The sequence below is a fragment of the Mirounga angustirostris genome, unplaced genomic scaffold (assembly GCF_029215605.1).
Source record: "Mirounga angustirostris isolate CCGP_5_RB_7025 unplaced genomic scaffold, mMirAng1.0.hap1 SCAF_15, whole genome shotgun sequence".
Lineage (NCBI taxonomy): Eukaryota > Metazoa > Chordata > Mammalia > Carnivora > Phocidae > Mirounga > Mirounga angustirostris.
This window is the reverse complement of record NW_026991723.1, coordinates 12,749,509-12,765,139: the sequence shown is the minus strand read 5'-3', so window position 1 is coordinate 12,765,139 and position 15,631 is coordinate 12,749,509. Positions and strand designations below refer to the sequence as shown.

General features: G+C 41.3%; 1 protein-coding gene and 1 pseudogene across 4 annotated transcripts in view; both read right to left on the bottom strand.

Annotated features, from left to right (window-relative positions):
• The window catches only part of SMC5 (structural maintenance of chromosomes 5), a 95,875-nt gene that overhangs the window by 15,127 nt on the left and 65,117 nt on the right, over positions 1-15,631 (bottom strand). For all 4 annotated transcript variants that reach the window (XM_064579358.1, XM_045882237.3, XM_064579359.1 and 1 more), the window contains exons 16-17: positions 5,972-6,095; positions 5,498-5,620 (exon numbers count right to left, since the gene is read on the bottom strand). In XM_064579358.1, the coding sequence (XP_064435428.1) occupies positions 5,498-5,620; positions 5,972-6,095 (247 nt within the window). The remainder of the gene's footprint in view (positions 1-5,497; positions 5,621-5,971; positions 6,096-15,631) is intronic.
• Positions 6,922-14,810, bottom strand: LOC123849463 (circadian locomoter output cycles protein kaput-like; annotated as a pseudogene).

The following is a 15,631-nucleotide window of genomic DNA, read 5'->3' as shown; positions in this document are numbered from 1 at the left end:
GGCTCGATATGGCCCCCAGTAACAGCCCTTCATCTTGACACAAGTCCTTTGTCAGGTGTTATGTGTTGCAAACATATGCTCCCCGTCAGTTTGTAGCCTGCCTTTTCTTAACAGCATGTATTGAAAAGCAAGTTAATTTTGTTGAAGTAAAACTTCATGCTTTTTGTCTTCCACTTTTCCCAAAGCAAGATCACTAAGAATTTCTTCTCTCTCCTTCCAAAAGCTTTTAGCTTTAGTTCTTACATTTAAGTCTATGACCCATCTATATATGGCATAAGGTAAGGGTTGTGCTCACTTTTTGTACATGATTATTCAATTGTTCTAGCACTATCTGTTAGACTCTTCTTTCTCCATTGAACTGCCTCCGTTATCTGTGCCAAAAAACAACTGACTATATACGTGTGAGTCTATTTCTGGTTTCCCTATTTAGTTACACTGAGCCGTATACGTCTGTTTTTACACCACTACAATGATGGCTTCATTACTGCAGCTTTGTAATAAGCCTCAAAATTAGGAAGGGTGAGTCATCGAACTTGGTCTTCTTCAAAGTTTTTCTAAGCCTACTGCATTTTCCAATAAGCCTGTCAATGTCTAAAAACCCTGCTGGGAATTTTATCGAATCTATCTATTTGGGAGAGGATTGGCATTTTAACAAATCCTGAACCTTTGATCCATGAACACAATCATTCTCTCCATTTACGTAAGTCTTACTTTAATTTCAGCAAAATTTTGTAGTTTTTAGCATACGGGTCTTATAAATATATCCCTAAGCATTTCGTACTTTTGATGCTATTGTACACAGTTTTGTTTTTTTAAGTAGGCTCCACTCCCAGCGTGGAGCCAACACAGGGCTTCCACTCAAGACCCAAAGCTTAAGGGGCGCCTGGAAGTGTCTGCCTTCAGCTCAGGTCATGATCCCGGGGTCCTGGGATCGAGCCCCACATCGGGCTCCCTGCTCAGCAGGAAGCCTGCCGCTTCCCCTCCTTGTGCACACATTCTCTCTCTCCCTCAAATAAATAAAATCTTAAAAACAAAACAGAACAAAACCCCCAGAAAACCCAAGCGAAGACCTGAGCTGAGATCAAGAGTCGGATGCTTAACCAACTGAGTCACCCAGGTACCCCACACGGTAGTTTTAAACTTTGCTTTCCAACTGTTTGTTGCTAGTACAGGGAGCCACATCTGATTTTGAACTATATTGACCTGTATCCTGCAACCTTGCTAAATTCACTGATAGCACTGATTCGTTCAGATTTTCCACAGACGTATGTTTGTCTGCAGTAGACAAGTTTCTGTTTTTTCCTTACTGCACTGGCTAGATCCTCCAGTGCAATGTGGAACAGAACTGATTAGTGAGCATTTTCCTTCTTTCCAATCAGTAGGGGAAAGCTTCCACTCCTTCATCAATAAGTATGATATGAGCTAATGGTTTTGGGTATTTTCCTTCTATTCCTAGATACACAAAGTTTTTATAAAAGGATGCTAGACTTTAGCAAGTATTTTCCCTGTATGTACTAAGACGATCATGTGTTTTTTCTCTAGTTGTTCACATGATGGATTACACTGATGAATTTTCAAATGTTAGATCAATTTCTGTGATAAACTCACTTGGTTAGGATGTATTACTCTTCGATATACTGTTGGATTTCATTTGCTAACTTTTTTTAAGATTTTATTTTTAAATCTTAAAATTGACGTGGGGCTCGATCCCAGGACCCTGAGATCATGACCTAAGCTGAAGGCAGATGCTTAAGCAACTGAGCCACCCAGGTGCCCCTCATTTGCTAACTTTTTAAAAGAATTTTTGCATCTGTGGTTAATGAAAGGTACTGGTCTGTAGTTTTGTCTGGTTTTGATATTGGAGAATGCTAGCCTCATACAATGTGTCAAGAAGTATTCCCTCCCCACCCCCCCCACCCCTTTCACCTTTTGAAGACTCTAGGTAGAACTGCTATTAATTCTTCCTTTTCCTTGGAATTCACCAGTGAAGCCTCTGGGCTGGAATTTTCCTTGTGGGAAGGTTTTTAAATACAAATTTAATTTCTTTAGTAAATATAGGGCTATTCTAATTAGCTCTTCCTTCAGGGACTTTTGGGGCTTTTAAAGAGTCTGCCCATTTCTTCTAAACTGTCAGATTTACTGCCTGAAAGTTGTTCACCATTCTCCTAATACCCTTTGACCATCGGTAAGATCTGTAGTGCTGTGCTCTATTTCCTCCTGGCTTCCTCTTCCCTACACTGTGGCTTGGGAGTAAGCGGAGGCCACCACAGGGATCACCTTGCCCTGTTTTCCCCTCCCTCAAAAATCACTGTCCCGTGCTGCCTGTTATCTAATGTCTGAAAATCAGTTTCATATATTTTGTCCCATCTTTTAGAGAGCACATATGGCCCCTATCATTTCATCATGGCCAAGGACAGAAGCCTTTTATTTTTTATTATGGAAAATTTCAAACATACATGAAAGTAGAGAGAACAGTATAGTAAACCTTCATATACCTATCATCCAGCTTCAACAATTCTAAACTCGAGACCAAGACCGTGTCATGTAGACTCTCTCTAGACTCCCTTCTTCCCTGGAGGATTTTGAAGAAATTCCAGACATTCTATTTTCTTCATAAATATTACAGCAATGTACTTCTGACTTAAAAAAATCCATACCCACATTATCAAACCTAAAAATATTGTCAATGAATTCTAATATTATTGAGTCAGTATTCAAACTTTCATTTCTTAGTTTTTTTTTTTTTACAATTGGTTTGTTCAAACTGGGATCTAAATTATGTCCATTCACTGTATTTGGTTAATGTTTTTTAAGTTCTTTGTAACTTAATTAGGTTCTCTCTCTCCTTTTTTCCTTTTCTTAGATAATGGCACTATCCAGTAAAGTAGGCACAAATCAGACGTGGCCATTAAGCACTTAAAATGTGGCTAGTATGACTGAGAAACTAAATTTTTAAATTAATTTAAAATTAAAATCCAATGCTCCAGCTCTTAGAATATGTTTAGTTAGAACAACTTGGATACATGAATTTACTTTTTCAACGGTAAGGTTTACAAAATCAAAATAGGATCAAATATTTCTGATGACAGTTTATCATCTAAATTGAGATCTAATTATAATTCTGAAGCCTTGAAACTGGTAGTTTCGGAGCAGTGGTTCTGAAATGGGAGCAGTTTTGCCCCCCAGGGTCCATCTGGCAATGTCATCACATCACCACGAGTGGGGAGGGCTGTACTGCTGGCGTCCAGCAGGTGAAGGCCCGAGATGCCGCGTTTAAACACTCTCCAGTGCTCAGGACCGCCCCGACTACAGAGCCCCCCAGAGCCCCCCAGGGTAAGACGGTGGCAGCGCCGAAGGCGACACAGCCTGGGCCAGAGGCTTAATCAGCCTGAAATGTTTTCGCAATTCCATGTTGTGTTTTCTGTGGGTATACGTATAAATATCTGGTTATTTTGTGATGTTAGCTAATGTGATCCACTGATTGATCAGCAGCTGCAAAGTGGTGGTATTCTACTACTATAATCCCTTCTGCATTTATTATTTGAAAGGCTTCTGGAAAGAGGAACTTGTCTTATTTATCCTGAGTATTACATTTTTCAAAATAATGGCTAGTTCTCCAAAATCCTCCAAAGGTGACCAATATTAGTATTTTTTTAAGTATCATCATGATTTCATAAATATAGGTACTTCTGATATTTTGGGTCTCTGTGATTAAAAAAAAAATCCCTTGGGCTCTTTGTCCTCTTATTTCAACCTTTCTCAATCTCTTTCTTAGAGAGGGATCTCTCACATTCTGCACCATATTGAACTTGGAAATAATCCTTTCTTAAAAGATGTTACATCCTTTTATACTTAATGACAAGACTGATGTTTGGCCTTAGTTCTGCCATTTTATGTCATTTATTTTTGTGGCATCTATGTATATAAATATCTGACCTTTGGTGATATGATATGTTTTATCTCCCTCTCCTTTTCTTTGTATATCTTTTGGTATTTAGGAAAATTTGCGCAAATACTTTATATCATGTCCTATGTCCTTTTATATCTGTTTTGGAATACTGTCTGTTGGTTCCCACTATAAACAATGTTGAAATTCTCCCTTATTTCGGTCTCCCAAAGCACCCACTTTGAAGTAATATCCTTTTATTTCCTGATAATACCTACCAGACAATCAGGAAGTATATTCTACTTAATGTCTATGGTCTCTTCTCCCATTTTTAGTGCTGTGTGTCAGCCGCGCTGGCAGCCTTAGAACCACGTGGGACCAATTTTGCCGGGCCCTTCGTCTACCCCGTGGTTCTAGTTCTCGGTAAGCCGTGCGCTTCTGCAACGTGGTTTGGTCTGGCCTGAGAGTTCACAGGACATGCACCACCACAGCACCATCCGACCTTTCCAGAGCCTAGAGTCGCCTCCAGTTTCAGCTGTGCTCAAACTGATCTGCTGAGCTTTCCACACCTAGTGGGGCCTCCTTCGTTTAGACAGGAGAACCTGTTGGTGCCTGCATTTCTGGGTTCTCCGAGCTCCCCCCGCCCCGCCCACCACATACTCGCTGGTAACACGCTAGTCATGCTGCTGCTGGCTTCATCTTCCCCACTGACGTCCTGGAGTTAAAGAATTAGGCCTTGGCCCCTGGTTTTTGGGGAAGGAGACTCCGAAACCCTAGGCCTTTCCTGAGTGATAGGTTACTCGCGAGCCCGCCCCTCGGGTCATACCTAAGTTTAAGCTTAGGAGAGGACTCCAGAGGGGAAGGAACAATGCCAGAAAGACAAATCATGTGATCAGAGGGTTGGGGCGTTAGTCCCAGGATTGTCTCGACTTCTGTTTGAGCCTTCCAGGGAGGGGGGCTAGAGACTGAGAGGCAGGCTTCCTGGGGACTGTGCCCTTACCTTGAACGGTCTACTGCTACCGCTGCGTGCTTAGTGGGAGAGTAAACTGCAGTCCACCACCAGGGCCACTCTGACAGTTTGCTGCGTGTGGTGTCCGTGGGTTGGTGGTGGTTAGCCTAGTTGCTCTTCTCTTTTTGGGAAAGGATTTGGAAGACTCAAAACTATGCCACTGTCACTAGCACTTTGTCGCCAGCTCTTCTTTGGGATTTTTGTTAACTTCAGCGCATCACATTTCACCCCCTGCACACGAAGGCCACTCCTGGTGAGGACTGTAACTCATCTGCAGTTTATTTTACAAGATGTACAAACGGCAATGAAAGCTACTGGCTGCTACCTCTTGATAGTGTGACTATAATTTATATGGGTTAACAGACAGGAGACTCTGCCCGTCAAGGGACTACGTAAGATACTCTAATTATGACCGTACCTCCCCCAATCAAATACATAAAGTGCACAGTACAATGTTTCAAATACTTCCTCATCCACAGAATGCATTACATTTATAAACTAAAGAGCATATAACAAAATGCATATTCCAAGTGATGATACAGGTTTTCTAACTGGTCTGAGGCTGGAACCCCATCATAAAAGAATAAAAGCAAAAACTGTACCTCTGTGACACGGAGTTGTGATGAAGCAGCCATGTAATCGGATTCTAATTTGTTCTTCTCAGAGATCACTGTAGTATTTTGAAGAATTAAATCAACTTTTTGTATATGCAAAGAAGTACAAATCTAGGAACAAAAACCCCTAAAAGTTTAATTTGTTTGACAAGAAAAAAAAGTTTTTAAAAATTAATAAACCATAAGAAAAACATTTTTCTAATGCGACTGATAGCTCGAATAGTTCTTTTTACAACTATTTCTTACAAGAGAATTTTTAAATGTTTTTCTGTGTGTTTAATTAAATCACCTGGAATATAATAACTTAGCTTAATGAGTGCTTTAAACCAGTTTATTGACCTATAATGAAAAATGTCAAAGCTAAAATTATTGATAGTAAACTCTTAGCAATAGTTTTTTAAATCTATTTACTTATCTACCTGCTATAAAAAAAAAATGACTAAAGTTAAGAAAATGCCTTACCTTTACAAAGTTTGTTAATTCAGTAACAAGTTTTGCTTTTTGAATATTTATTTCTCTGATTTTGGTACTTGCTTTTCGCTCTTCCTCTTCAAGGTTGCAAGTATCCTGTTCCATCAGCTTTAAACTGTACAAAACATATAATGATGAAGAAATCAGAGTTAACACAAGGTTTGAGCCCAAATCTTTAGGTCTTCTACCGTTTGATGGGCTTTTTAGCAATGCTACTCAGACATAAAAACTACTAGCTTCTAGATTAAACAGTCTTGTTATGTAACCACTCAGGATCAAAAAGTATTTGTTGAGATATTATGTGCCCAGCACAGTTTAAGTAATGATGGTGGTAACGGTGTAGGATCTGGAGTCAGAAAGATGGATCTGAATCTCCTCTTTGCCACTAATGAACAGTATAACTAGATAAGTTACTCCTCTGAACTTTAGTCTCCTTATCTATAAATTAGAAAAAATAACAGTACTTCCCCTAAAGGACTATGATGAAAACTTAAAAAAGGTAAAATATTGGGCGCCTGGGTGGCTCAGATGATTAAGCGTCTGCCTTCGGCTCAGGTCATGGCCCCAGGGTCCTGGGATCGAGCCCCGCGTCGGGCTCCCTGCTCAGCGGGGAGCCTGCTTCTCCCTCTCCCTCTGCCTCTCTCCCTGCTCATGCTCTCTATCTCTGGGTCTCAAATGAATAAATAAAAAAAAACTTAAAAAAAAAAAAAGGTAAAATATGTAACACACTTAGTACAGTGCTGGGCCTTTAACCGATGGATGAATATTAGCTACTAACCATTGTTGTTAATGTTGTTCACACACAGTCCCCTTACCTAAAGCAGCTTAACTGGGGAGATCTGATTAACAGATTAAAAATATATAGTGAAAAGACAATACAACCCTAAAAGTTACTACTATTTTGCTATTCAAGGTGAAGAAACTAAGGATCAGAAGTTAAGTTACCTAAGGTCATGTATAGTACATGGTTAAGATGTGTTTGACACCAAAGTCCAAGTTCTTTCCACCCCACTATGTTGCCTCCAGGATAAAATCAAGAACCCAGTTTGGAAACACTAATACACAAGAATGAACAAGTTCAGCAGATGATGTAGAGAAGGGCCTGAACAGTACACGGAAGAGAGAGAGTAGGAGAGGCCAGGGGGGTGAGGTGAAATGGGTTGAGTGAAAGGAGACTATAAAAAGTTGAAATTCAATCTCAAGGAAAAGAGTTTTGTAACTAGAAGTGATTAACTATAGGTATGAGACAGCAGGCTGGTGATGGGTATGAAAGGCCCTTTCACTAAAAAAGTCCACGTTACTTATGAAGAGAGAGTTTAGTTTTAGACAGTGGGTCCAGTAGGACAGCCGAACAGGAAAGGTTAAGTATCTTGTAGATGATGACGATAGGAATGAGGCCAAAGGTGAAGGCTGAAAAGAGGCTTAGGGATGAAAACCTTCTAGGCAGCCAGACTAAATAGTAGGTTTAAGCAGCCAAGGTACACTATTACCTTTTCACTAATAGTAAATAGCCAAGTGTTTGCTTAAAAACAACAACAAAAAACCAGTAAAGAACAAATTCCCTTAATGCGTTTCATGTATGGTTCAATTTAGGAATGTGCTTAAAAACACATACTACATTAGGTCAAGGTAATCAGATACCTTAACTGAAGGCAATGAGTGGTCATTTATGATCAAAGATTGACTATGCCATTAATATCTAAATCTTTATAGGAAAAAAAAAATCACAACAAAAAGGTCTGAGATAGGCCATGGGGAAAACCTTCGAACTGGAAGCCATGTTCTTTTCCCCTAGAATGAACACCCTAATAGCTTTTATCACCTCCTGTATATCCTAGTTTCTACAAAATATCCAAATACAATACAACGTATATTCAGTTTTAAGAATGGTTGCCTGGGTACTCACAGTAAGCTAACAGTTTTCCTTTAGGATAAGATTTAGACTACTCACATCTTTGTATAAAATTCTGTGGAATATGTGACCATTAAGGCTAAGCAGACATACTTCCAATTGTAACAAGGGATGTTACAGTTGAAGGAGTGGGATAAACCCCCAATGCCCACTCTCTTCTGTGAAAATCAGCATATCTTCCCCCTTCCCTATCACTCTCTTTCAGAACTGGTGAGAAACACACAGCCTGGATTGATAATCTCACTGCCTGTACCTCTCCCACCAATCCAAATTCAGTGGACCCATTACTCTGGTTATATGTCTGGGTCAGTCATTCTCAAAGTGTGGTCCAGAGGCTGTGGGGTTCCCTGAAACCATTTCAGGGGAATCATGAACTATTTTCACTGCTGTAAGAAGACCTCAACTGCCCTGTTCACTGCAGTGATGTTTGCACTGATGGTATAAAAACAATGGGGAATAAAACTTCTAGTGCTCTGGGCGCCTGGGTGGCTCAGATAGTTCAGCGTCTGCCTTCGGCTCGGGTCACGATCCCAGGGTCCCGGGATCGAGTCCCACATCGGGCTCCCTGCTCAGCGAGAAGCCTGCTTCTCCCTCTGCCTCTTTCTCTGTCTCTTCTGAATAAATAAATAAAATCTTTAAAAAAACAAAAACAAAAACTTCTAGTGCTCTGGAACGAATCTAGGTAGTAGCACCAGAGTATACTCACAGTCATGAGATTCTTCACTGCCATGTACTCAAAAATTTCAGAAATGCCAAATTCAATTAATATTTTTGATGACAGTAAAAATTATTAAATCGTGAATCTTACATATTTTTAACTTCAAGTATAACTGACATATTAGTTTCAGGTGTGCAATGATTTGATGTCTGTATATATCATGAACCGATCACCACAAAAATCTAGGTAACATCTGTCACCATATATAGTTATAAAAGTTTTTTCTGGTAAAGAAAACGTTTAAGATCTACTCTCGGGGGTGCCTGGGTGGCTCAGTCGTTAAGCGTCTGCCTTCGGCTTGGGTCATGATCCCAGGGTCCTGGGATCGAACCCCGCATCGGGCTCCCTGCTCGGTGGGAAGCCTGCTTCTCCCTCTCCCACTTCCCCTGCTTGTGTTCCCTCTCTCACTGTATCTCTGTCAAATAAAAAAAAAAAAAACTACGTTCAGCAACTTTCAAATATGCAATACGGTATTATTAACTACAGTCACACACCATACATTACCTTCCTATGGGTCTTTATTTTTTTAAAGATTTTATTTATTTACCTGACAGAGACACAGCGAGAGAAGAAGCACAAGCAGGGGGAGTGGGAGAGGGAGAAGCAGGCTTCCCGCGGAGCAGGGAGCCCGATGCAGGGCTTGATCCCAGGACACCGAGATCATGACCTGAGCCGACGGCAGACGCTGAACGACTGAGCCACCCAGGGGCCCCGAATCTTTATTTTATACTGAAGTTTGTACCTCTTGATCACCTTCCCCTATTTTACCAACCCCCAACACTCCTTCCTACCCCTTCCCGGCAACCACCCGATCTGTTCTCTGTATCTATGCGTTTTTGTTTGTTCACTGGTTTTTTAGATTGCACGGTAAGTGAAATTATATGGTACGTGTTTCTGACTTACTGCACTCAGCATAATACCCTCAAGTTCCACTCATGTGGTTACAAGATTTCCTTCTTTTTAGTGGCTAAGTAGTAGTGCAGCCTGTGCACACACAAGGGCGTGTGTCTGTGTGTAGCTCACTTCCTCTTTACCCACTCATCCAGCCACGGACATGGGGGTTGCTTCCGTGTCTTGGCTCTTGTAAATGCTGCTGCAATGAACAGGAGAGCGCAGACATCTTTTCAAATCCGTGCTTGCTTTTTCTTTGAATACCCAGAAGTGGAATTACTGGATCGTGGGGTAGTGCTATTTTTAATGTTTTGAGGAACCCCTATACTGTCTTCCACAGCGGCTGCACCAGTTTGCATTCCAACAGTGGACAAGGGTTCCCTTTTCTCCGCATCCTCACCAACATTCGGTATTTCTTGTCCTTTGATAATAGCCATTCTGACAGGTGTGAGGTGGTAATCTCACTGTCCTTTTTATTTAAATTTCCCTGATGATTAGTGATACTGAGCACCTTTTCAGTTGCCTGTTGGCCATCTGCAGATCGTCTTTGAAAAAACCTCTATTCAGATCCTCTGCCCATTTGTTAATCAGATTGGGGTTTTTTGGTTTTTTTTTTGCTATTGAGTTGTATGAAATCATTACATTTTAGCTATTACACTGTCATCGAATACACGATTTCCAAATATTTTCTCCTATTCCAGAGGCTGCCTTCTTGGTGTGGCGATGGTTTTCTTTACTGTGCGGAAGCTCTGAAGTTTGACGTAGTCCCATTTGTTTATTTTCGCTTTTGTTGCCAAGGCCTTTGGAGTCAGTTCCAAAGAAATTACTGCCAACACCCATGTCAAAGAACTTACTGTTTTCTTCCAGAAGTTTGAGGATTTCTGGTCTTATATTGGTCTTTAATCCATTTTGAGTTGATTTTTCTGTTTGGTGTAAGCTTGTGGCCCAGTTTTTCCAGCACCATTTATTGCAGAGACCATCCTTTCTTCATCGTTTATTCTTCCTCTTGTGTCACAAAGCCACTCCCCATAGATACATGGGTTTATTTCTGGGCTCTCTATTCTGTTCCACTGATGCATGTGTCTGCTTTTATGTCAATACCCTGTTTTGATTAATACAGTTTTGTGATATAGCTTGAAATCAGGGAGCGTGATGCCTTCAGCTTTTTCTTAAGATTGCTTTGGCTATTTGGTATCTTCTGTGGCCCCATAAATTTTTAGGATTCTTCTAATTCCGAAAAATGCTGCTGGAATTAGGAAATGCATAGGAATTCCACTGAATCTATCGATTGCTTTGGGTAACGTGGCTACTTTAACATTCTTTCAACCCATGAGCACAGAAAATCTTTCCATTTATTTGTCAAATTTAATTTCTTCTTCAGTGTGTTATGGTTTTCAGTATACAGGTCTTTCACCTCCTTGGTCAAATTTATTCCTAAGCATTTTCTTTTTGGTGCAATTTTATAAATGGGACTGTTTTCATCTTTGAGTGTGTTGTTAGTATATGAAAATGCAACCGATTTTTATATGATGATTTTGTACCCTGCAACTTTACTGAATTTGTTGATTTGTGCTATGAAGTTTCTTTTGGTGGAGTATTTAGGGTTTTCTATGTGAAATCCTGTCATCCACAACTCGTGCTGGTTTATACCTCTTTCCAGTTTAGATGCCTTTTATTTCTCTTTCTTGCCTACTCTGCTCAGAAATCCTAATTTCTAACACTATGCTGAATAAAGGTGGGGAGAGTGGGCATCCTGGTCTTGATCCTGATGTTAAAGGAAAATTTCAGCTTTTCACTGTTGAGTATAAGGTTATACTTACATATATAAGTGGAGGGGGTTGACTTGTCATGTTTAGTCTTTATTATATTGAACTATGTTCCCTCTTTGCCCATATTGTTGACAGTTTTGTCAAATGCTTTTTCTGCAGCTATTGATAGTATTTTTTTTTTTTTTTAGCTTTCTCTTTTATCCAGACATATCCATAGTACTTACAGCATCTGTACATAAGACAATTCGTACCCACACAAGAGTCTGACATTAATTACTATTCATCATTCCCTAAAAAGGGAGAGGGGCTCGGGAAGGGGCCTAATGGGTGTACTAGACTATCTGCATGGGATCGTTGTAAGCAAACCCCTAACATGACAGTGGTGTGTCCTATAATACTTGAAAACAGGTATAGAACCACCAGGTTACTAATACTGTTAGTGCCTTTCTGATTGACTGGAGACCATGTTTTATAACTAAGCTTAATATCTGGCAATACACTTTCCCCATCAAAAACAGCTGGGAAAGTCCAACACTGTGAGAGCTGGCTATGGCCCCGTGCTCATCTTGCACTGGCTGGTGTTTAATGTAGCATTTAATGCAGCATTTTCCCTGCTAATTCACTCCAGGAACTAGAATTCCACAACATTCAGTACTGCTTCTCGTGAAACTACTAGGACTTATCCTAGCTTCAGATCCTCCGAGCAACTCTTCATGGCCAACCCTTTCCTCCCTTGAGGTCCGAGGAGGCATATGGCCCACTGTGGCTGAACCTTAGAAGAACAGGTCAAACTTTCAGGCCTGTGCCGACTCAGATGCTCCTGGCGCCGGGACTGAGGGAAAGGGCCCTGGTGTAGTGGAAACGCAGCAGAGAGGATAAGCTGGCTTCAAGGTTGCTCCACGGGAAGCCTTCAAGTCTGGAAAAACTGCTGTAGTAGTTGGGTCAGCTGAGCCAGAAGACCAAGGTGCCCCTCCTGGGACCTCTGCTGTGGGACTGAGCACGTCTGTGACCGCTGTGGAGCCGCAGGAGGGCAGGCAGGCACCGCCTGACCCACGAGCAGAGTGCACAGTACCATGACCACCCCCCAAGCTCCGGGAGCAGCTACTAATGTAATCACTAATCACCAAGTTGCTGACCTTGAGAAAATCTTATGCGTCCTGAACGAATGTCGTTACTGCAGCCGTCTGGGTTCTGTTTTGTGGCATCCTAGATGGAATCTGGACCATGCTTCCAGCTATGAAATCCTCATAGTGTCATACAGTGGGGCTCTAAGAGCGCTCTGTGTCCGACTGGAAGGAGGGGTTTATTGACCGTGCCAGCTCAGTACATTCTGTTGACTCTGATTTGATGGACTTTGCAAAGTCTGCTGTTGAATCATATGCTGAATGTGCCAAGGTGTCCAGTATTCATTCCACTTTAATTTCAGTTAGTGTGAATAACCTGGTCCTTAATATTTATAGGTACAAGTTGCTGGAATTTAAATGAATTTCCAGAAGAAAGGTGAATGGAATCAAAATTCAACCCAGGGCCAGACTGTTGTAAAAACATCTGCAGCCCTTAACCATGGGCCATTTGAAGTCTGTTCTTCAATCTTTCTTAGTTCTTCTTGGGGCTGGTGAGTATTGGCCTCTGTCATCCGTGTCTGTTGCTCCAACTGGTCTTTCAGGTGCTGCATGGCTCGTAATTGAGCTAAAGACTGAGACAAGTCTCTTTAAGGAGCTGGTACATGTGCAGCTTGAGACATCACTGGCTGTACTGAAGACGGACTAAACAATGACCTCCTTTGTTACCATCTTTTCAGGAGCTGCTCTATGGTGTCTGGGAGGAGCGCAAGTGTCTGCTGGGTCTCTGTTGGTGTCGAGGAAGGGTCTGAGACTGCTGTGTGAGATGATTTTCTTGAGCTCTGGAAGGAAGCAGAAGGGGTTGGGCTGTAATCAAACCTTTCCAATGCTTCCTTGAGGCTTGACTATGTCTATACAATTATCAAACCCAGAATCTTGGCTTTTGTCAGCAGCTGTCTCAGGAAGAGACTCTTCAATGCCAAGTACTCATCATATTGCAGCCCTAACTTCTGCATAATTTAGGATGATGTGAGTACCAACAATAAACTCGCCTTGAATTCCACTGAAGATCAATGATACAATGAGTCTGAAGCCAAATCCACTGTGGTCCTTTGTTCAGGAACCTTTAACAACATGATATGCTTTTCCTATACTGCATTAAGTGCTCATGATGTTTTTGGCAAATGTTCTGGACCATCACCTGATAATCATACCTGAATGTTCACATAACTTCAAATGTCCTATCATAGGTAGTTCCTTGTGACCTAGCAATAAAATTCTAAACTATGTCTAGATGTCTAAAACTCTTCATTAAGCTCTTCAACAGTACACATCCTTGATGAACTAAATTGTAGCTAATCTGACAGCTACAATACAATCTTGATCATCTTAGGGCCTATATGTGTCTTGTATAGTTTCTTTGAAACCATTCTGTGAATTGGATACATTGTTTAGTGATTTGAGATTTCCTATAAATTACACATATTCATAAGTACATGACTCCTTTGGTCTACTGCTCCTCAAAGCATATGACAACAGAATTCTGATTTTAAATATTCAAGTGTTAATGAATCACTTTCCAGCAGAGGGGTAGAGAATATTTTTTTATACCAGTGAATGTTCCCTCTCTGGGATAAAATACTTTGATCCACAAGATCAAATGGTAAATATTAATGAGGTTATATTCTCTGACACAAATAATATGCTTCCATCAGTTATGATGGCTTAAAAACAAAAACATCAAAAGCCTCAAACATTGTGTAAATTCTTCATTATTGAGGAACGTAGGTTTCCAGTCCTGTCAAATGTCATTGGCGTCTGACTCCGCAGTGATTTGTTTTCAGTAAAAAAAAAAATCAGTGCTCTTCTGCAGAACAGATTTCCTCTTATTCTTAGTGGAACTCTCTGGGCTTCCTGGATCTGGATATCTGTTCCTTCCCGAGGTTAGGGAAGTTGTTACTTCTTCTTGAAATGTTTTCTGCTTTTTTAATGTGAAAGTTATTCTGCTTGATGTTGTCCCATTGGCCCCTTAAGCTATTTTTACTTTTTAAAATTCTGTTTTCAGAGCACCTGGGCGGCTCATTCAGTTAAGTGTCGGACTCTTGATTTCGGCTCAGGTCATGATTCTTAGGGTCATGAGACTGAGCCCCGTGTTGGGCTCTGCGCTGAGTGTGGAGCCTGCTTAAGATTCTCCCTCTCCGTCTACCCCCACCCCTGCTCACACACATGCGCGCTCTAAAAAAAAAAAAAATTCATTTTTGCTATTGGGTGAACCCTACTACCCTGTCTTCCACATTACTGATTTTTCTTCTGCTTCATCTAGTCTGTTGTTGGAACCCCTCCAGTGTATTTTTTAATTGTTGTTGTATTCTCCAGCTCTGTGAAGTTGTTTGGTACCTTCTTATACTTTCTACCTCTTTACTGAAGTTCTTGCTGTGTTCATTCCTCTTGCAAGTTCGGTGAACATTTTTATAACCATCACTTTGATTTCTTTATTAGGTAAATTAACACCATTTCATAACAGTTCTTCTTCTGATATTTTATCCTGTTCTTTTATTTGGAACACACTCTTGTTTCATTTTGCTTGACTCTGTTGGTTTCCTCCTCTAGCTCTTGGTGGTGACATGAACCTTTGTGGTCTAAGCAGCCTGACTTATTCTTGACAGGTCCCAGTTGTTGAGGGAGTGCCAAGTCCTGTGAGTGTTCCAGAGGTTTGCCCTTAGTTTCACGCAGAAGAGAAGCTAGAATAGAAGCTAGGACCCTCAGGCAGCATGCTTTTAAGGTATGCAAATAAATATACAGTCTTTTGGAACCACCATAAACCCTGCTGGTCTACAGACCAGGCATCCTGGAAGTGTCCCCTAGGAAACGGTTGGAAAAATCAGGGCTCCAGATGAGTGTAGGAGCTCCTTTCTGGAAGGTACTGGTGAGCTTTAGCAAGGCCAACAGAGCCCAAAGATGGCATCTCCTGGACCCTGTTCCCTGAGAACAATTTCGTAGCCTCTGGATGTGTTGGTAATCCTGAAGCCCCTGAGGCTGAATTCTAGGACAAATAAATAGGTCTTTTTCACAGGAAGACTGGAGAGTGTTTCAGACTGCTGTCTCTGCAGTACCCTAGGGACAGTAGTCTGCCAGGAAGATTGTTTCAGACCCTTGGGTGCCTAGCTCTGGCGGGGACTCGGGGGTGCCATCACCCACTAGCAGGTTAGAGGGAGAGTACAAAAGTGGTGCCCATCAGTGCCTGTGTCCCAGGAGAGATTCCCATTAGGCTCCTGCCCCTTGGGCAGATGCTTTAAGACG